The sequence below is a fragment of the Galeopterus variegatus genome, unplaced genomic scaffold (genome assembly GCF_000696425.1).
Source record: "Galeopterus variegatus unplaced genomic scaffold, G_variegatus-3.0.2 Scaffold10048, whole genome shotgun sequence".
Taxonomy (NCBI): Eukaryota; Metazoa; Chordata; class Mammalia; order Dermoptera; family Cynocephalidae; genus Galeopterus; species Galeopterus variegatus.
Window position 1 is genome coordinate 1 of NW_007736159.1, and position 5,815 is coordinate 5,815.

Consider the following 5,815-nt stretch of genomic DNA (forward strand, 5'->3'; position numbering starts at 1 on the left):
CGAGGACCCTGGACTGCCAGGGCAGGGACTCTGAGATGCTCTGTGGAGTGGGAGTGAGTTCCCTGATGTATCCCTACTTGTCACCCGGGTCTTCTGCCTACTGGTGCTGAGCTTATGGTGGCCTGTGAGGACTGCACGACATCCTCTTCAAACCAAGTCAGCCACTGCACAGTCACACAAGATCAAGCCCCAGGCAGCCGAGCACTGCTCAGGGCTGACAAGCCCCCATGCTTCTGGGAACCGAGCAGGTCACAGGACCTGCATGAGGGATTTGGGGCAGGCAGGACAGTAAGGAGGGGTATCCTCATTCAAACACCCTACTCAACAGGAAGCCCTCTAGATTCATGTACATACTGCTCAGTCATTCATGTTAATCTTTTGTGGTTCATGGATCTCTTTGAAACATGTAATGATCTACCCCAGAAAAATGCATAAACCCCCATACGCACACAATGTTAGCGTTCAGATGCCCCAAAGCCCATCCACAGGTCCTCCTGGGATTCACAGACCCAAAAACCCAGCTTTAGCATATCCTCACTGTAAAATAACATTTTTCAATACAGAAATATCAAACATGACAAAAGTGAACTCTAGCAACTTCAGTGTTTAAATGAGGATATGACCATATTTATAATTTCTGATTATAAATTACTTCTAGACAACCCATGACAGCTGGCAGCGAAGCATAAGGAGATATGAGACTTCCACCTTAGAAATTTTGGGGGCCCTCCCAAGTCTCCCACCTAGTTCTGAAAGAGATTCGGGCTCAGGCTGCAGAGACCTTGCCAGCTCTCTCAACAGGGCTCTATCGTGACCCTCAGGCCACCCTGGTAGAGACTCACCAACTCATGAGCAAGCAAAACAGCTGTTTACCTTCAGCCATCTTCTCTCCACTAACCTGAGAGCCAGCAGGTCGCCTACACTAGACACCCTTCTGTATATCACTGTGTGCTGAGCCAATACGCAGGGAACGCTGGGACCCCAGGGGTTTCCCTCACAGGTTTGCTGCATCCACATCCTACAAGGCTGGCAGGGCCATGTGCTCTAACCTCATACAGGTGAAGTCTCTGCAATATTTCAACATTCCGAGACAGAATTGTTGTATAAATCCACCCAACAGTGAAACTCCGCAGAAACAGTGGTAATTGCTCGTGGTATCTAAAACGAAGATGCACACCAATAGTTTAATAATCTGGTTATTTGTTGTAAGACAATTGTAAGTAAGAAGTGATAAAGCAGACTGAACTCCTAGCTTTCAAAAATATATATTCTAAATACTTTCTGTTGTGGACAGTTTCCTATACCACAAACCTACAGTCTCCCCATCAGCCACCATGTCTCGGGTCACCCAGTGAAGTGGGATGACAACAACTGGTAATGCTCCAACCGGGTTAATAGACTCTGGCCCACAGCACACCAGGGCCCACTGCCTGATTTCCTAAATCCTGCAAACTAAGAATGCTTTTTACATTTTTAAGTGATTAAAATAAACCAAAAGGAGACTACTACTCTGCAGGATGTGAAAATTACATGAAACTCAAATTTCAGTGTCCATAAACAAGGTTTACTGGAGCACAGTCAAGCTCATTCATTTACGTGCTGCCCGTGGCTGCATGTGCACTAACAACAAGGACAGAGTGATGTCACTGCCACAGAGACCATGTGGCCTGCAAAGCCTAAATAAAGATTAATTGGCCCTGGGCCAAAGAAGCTTATCAACCTCTGCTCTCCAATAATCTAATTTCCTGGCTATGATTTTAAGTCAATATATTTCTTTATAAAAAATATGACCTAAATGTTTTTGTTGAAAGAAGCATTTGATAACACTAATTTTTTTCTCATCACTATGTAATAACAAAGGAAAATAATTTCTTAACAAATACTGAAGGTGTTTAGCATTCGTCACACAGAATAAGAGATCATGTGCCGAGTACTTGGAACTGTTCAAGTGGTGTCGCTCGGGTTGTCTTTTCCAGAGTAACTCCTACTGAGTTTCCATCGGAAGGACATGCCCAGTACGCTTCCCATGTCTGTCCTGCTGCTGGGTCTCCCCGCATTAAATTCAGCTCACCGGGGCTCAGGGAAGCCAGCCCAGCAGACAGCAAGCTGAAAGCCGGGCACTGCTCACTTGAAGGTCTGCTGTGCAGGAATCCAAGTTCCAGAAAACTCAGTCTGAACTTGCAGACATTTGCTTCCATTGCACACAGCACTTGACTCTATATGCAAAGTGAGTAAAAAACTCAATTCCACAGCTAGTTCGACCACAGAGCAAGTGCAGTGTGTTCTTCATGAAGAAAATTACTGTAAGTGGTTGGAGTAACTCAGTCAATAAGTTAATTTTGGAAGGTACCTAAGAAAAAAATCTCACCTCAAGGAAGGGTGGTTTTTCAGTTTGTCCCAGTCCCTTTTTGCACATTGAGAGAGCTCCTTAGCTTCTTCCCAGTTCCCACTGGCCATCGCAGTGGAAATGTCACTCAGTGAGTGCACAGCCGCTGCATACCTGGGGAAAATGCCATCCAATTTTCACACATGAATGAGTGTTTCCACAAAAATTACCACATCCCGCCTCGAGATATAATCATAAACAGTAAAAGTGTGTTTTTGAAAATAATTTTAATCTAGCAGGAACATACCATAACTAACCCACTGGAATAGCCCAGAAAACTGTTACAGGCCAGGCCATCCGACTAGAAAGACAAACACATTGACACTGTATTACTACATAACGTGTTCCATTATATAAACCTGACAGTGATCGGCTCATCACTCTCAATTTCTAGCACTTGTTCATCATTTATTCATTCAACCATCTGGCAGCAACCATGTAAACATGTAACTGACTTCAGAATTGGAGTAAGATGTAGACTTTGATAGTTTAACAACTTATAGTCAGAGGTAGCCAGAGGGGTACTGCCCAAGCAAAGAGGATTACTTGGGATATTTCAAAAATGACTTCAGGAACACTGGGAGATAGCCATGCTGAAATGTTGACACCACTTAGCTGAAGAAAGACGTCTTCTCATTGCTGCTGCTGCTTTTTTTTTTTTAGTGTGGCCTATATGGGGATCCGAACCCCTATAAACACTGAGCTCTAACCAACTAGACTAATTGCCCAGCCCCTCATTGCTTCTGTATACCAAAAACAAAAATATTTGACCAATGAATTCTAAAATAAACTAAAATATTCTAAAATAAAAACAAAAGAAATTATCTCTGAATATAAAAATTTGCTCACAAATTCTTAAGTCTCATTCTTTGACCGTATGCTACTGGACAATCTGAAGGTAAGAAAAGACAGTGCACAGAGAACAGCCTAGAGGCTGGTACAGCCTGGCAGGAGTGCCCTCCCCACCCCAGCAGGCAGGTGGTCAGGAGAGGCCCCCAGCACCCAGCATCACAGCTTGATCAGAGTCTCACCTTAAAGAGACCATCTAAAACCAACCCCATTGTGCCCCACCTCCTGTCTCTCTTCACCACCACCAAGCCAGCCCCCATCATCACTGGACTCATGCGGGCAGTGCCCACCCCTCCCCTGACACGAACGCACCACCTGCTTTCCAAAGCCTTCCCCGCTGCTGCCTGGCACTGCTGAACAGAGAAGGCATCCTCTCCCAGCGCCCCCCCTCGCCCTGCCCTCTGCACCCCACCTTCTCTAACCCTGGCTGAGCGCGGCCCCCCGCAGCGGCCTTTCTTGCAGCCCTCCCACCCCGGCTGCCACTGCGGAGGGAGCAGCCCTCCTTTCTGCCCCCTGCTGCTCCCAAATTCCAAATCATCTTCCTTCCGCCTTGGAAGCCCCCATTCCTGGGAAGCGCACGTCTCTCCTTGAGGGCATCTGCTGATCTTCCTGCACCAGCCAGCGGCTTCTGTCACCTTCTGAAACCGTCACCTCATCCTTGCTCCACCTCCCATCACCCCGGCCCATGACTTTGACATCTGTGAGGGCAGAGCGCTCCCTCAGTTCCCAGACCCCCTCCGATTACCCCCTTCTCCGCCCCTCTTCTGCCAATCACGTGCCCAGGCCACTCGCCACTTCCCGCCACTGCCCCCACCCCAGATCCGCGGCTGCCAAGGCCACTGCTCCAGCCCCTCACACTCCCCACCCCCACCGAGTGAGTCACCTCCAGCCCCAGGCGGGCGCCTCCTGTACCCGCAGCCTCTCCCCGGCCCAGCCACCCCAGCACGTGAGCACACGGACGCCTGCTCTCGGCTGTCCCCAGGGCCCTGATCTCTTGCAGGCGGTCACAGGACCAGGCTGGCCGCTGTCACCTCACCGCAGACCCCAGGCTGAGAACGGGCACGTGCTCTTGCCGCTCAGCGCAAGGAGAGGTCTGACCGTCCCTGTGCGGGACCGCGCCCCCTCCCCTGCCTCCCGCAGCCCCCACCACGCAGCCTGCGCTGCGACTCCTGCCCAGGACAGGGCGGGATCAGGAGAAGCCGCTCGGCCTCGCCCCTGCCCTCCTCCGTCCTCCCTCTGCGCTCGCACCCCAGCCCCGCCGGCTTTCCAAGGGTCTGTCCTGGGCTTGTCCCCTTCTCCTTCACCATCAACCCCTCCTTTCCACGCTCATCAGCGCGTGCACACACACACGTGCACACGCACCAGCATGTCCCGTCTCTGAGAATCCACGAAAGGACACTCTCGCCCTCACGTGCACCACAGCAGTGGAGCCACACCTGCCCCAGCTGTGTTACCACCTCCCCTTCCTCCCGACCGGCTTCCCTTCCCCCCCACGCGTCCCTCTGCAGCTCTCCTGCCCAGGTCACCAACAGCACACCTCTTGCTAAACCCAATGGGCACTTTTCTGGCCCCACGTTCACTCCACCTCCTCACTACTTCACACAAGTGACTATTCATCCTTGCGACGCTTTCTTCTCTAGGCTTCTAAGTGACACCTGCTCGGATTCTCCTGCTTTCCTGGCTGCTCCCCGTCTCTGCCCATCTCTGAATGCCGCTGCCACCCCGCCTTCCTCTTCTTCTCCCTCAGTACCTCGTTCAGGTCCTCCTCAGTACCTCGTTCAGGTGCCTGGCTTCAAACACCACACACATGCCAGTGGCTCTCAAACTTCTCTCCAGGCTGGACCTGTTCCCTGAGCTCCTGACAGCACATCCCACGCCAAACACGACAGCTTCACCTGAACGCTGATGGCACCCCACACACCGACTCTGCATCACGCCCTGAACACCGTAGCACTCCACGGCCCCCATCTCACTGGATGACACCACCCCCCCCACAAGGCTGGACACCAGAGCCACCCTGGATCCACTCCTCCCTTCTCCACCTCCACCTAGTGGTGGTCAAGTCTCATCTGTTCCATTTCCAGACCATCTCATATGGACTCTGTCCTCTCCACTGCTGCCACCACCAGCCCCAGGCAGCCTCCTTCCCCTAGACCACTACCAAGGTCAACCTAGCTTTCCTGAGGCTTCTCCCACTCCCCTCTAACCCGTCCATGGGATGCTTTTGTAACAACATGGAACAGATCACGCACCTACCTAAACCTCTTCTGTGGTTTCCTGTTACTCAGGGAACAGATTCAGCCTGCTCACCAGGGCTCTGAGACCGAGCACCTCTGGCTGCTGCAGTCCTGGCTAGCTGGCCACTACTGCCCCTGGAGCTTTAGCACAGAGTTCTCCCGAGTTTTTCCAACTCAGCCAGCTCCTTCCTGCCTCAGGCCTGTGCAGACCTCCAAGTGGGGATGCAGGTTCCTAGACCCCTATACAGCTATCCTCCTCATTCTAAGTCCCACTTCAGATGCCACCTCTCTAGGGACACCCTCTCCGACACTCTGCCTATAAAGTAGAACTGCTCCTGCCCAC

The 5,815-nt window shown here is 51.4% G+C and overlaps 1 protein-coding gene across 2 annotated transcripts in view; it reads right to left on the reverse strand.

Moving 5' to 3' along the window:
• Positions 1-774: 774 nt before the first annotated feature.
• The window catches only part of LOC103609753 (fanconi-associated nuclease 1-like), a 16,843-nt gene continuing 11,802 nt past the window's right edge, over positions 775-5,815 (reverse strand). The window contains exons 5-7 of one of the 2 annotated variants that reach the window (XR_552160.1): positions 2,369-2,500; positions 1,935-2,216; positions 1,071-1,158 (exon numbers count right to left, since the gene is read on the reverse strand). Coding sequence is in view for 1 of the 2 variants with exons in the window: in XM_008594043.1 (XP_008592265.1) it covers positions 942-1,158; positions 2,369-2,500 (349 nt within the window). In the remaining variant the exon portion in view is untranslated. Of the gene's footprint in view, positions 1,159-1,934; positions 2,217-2,368; positions 2,501-5,815 lie in introns of both variants that reach the window. The other variant, XM_008594043.1, reaches the window with a different exon arrangement.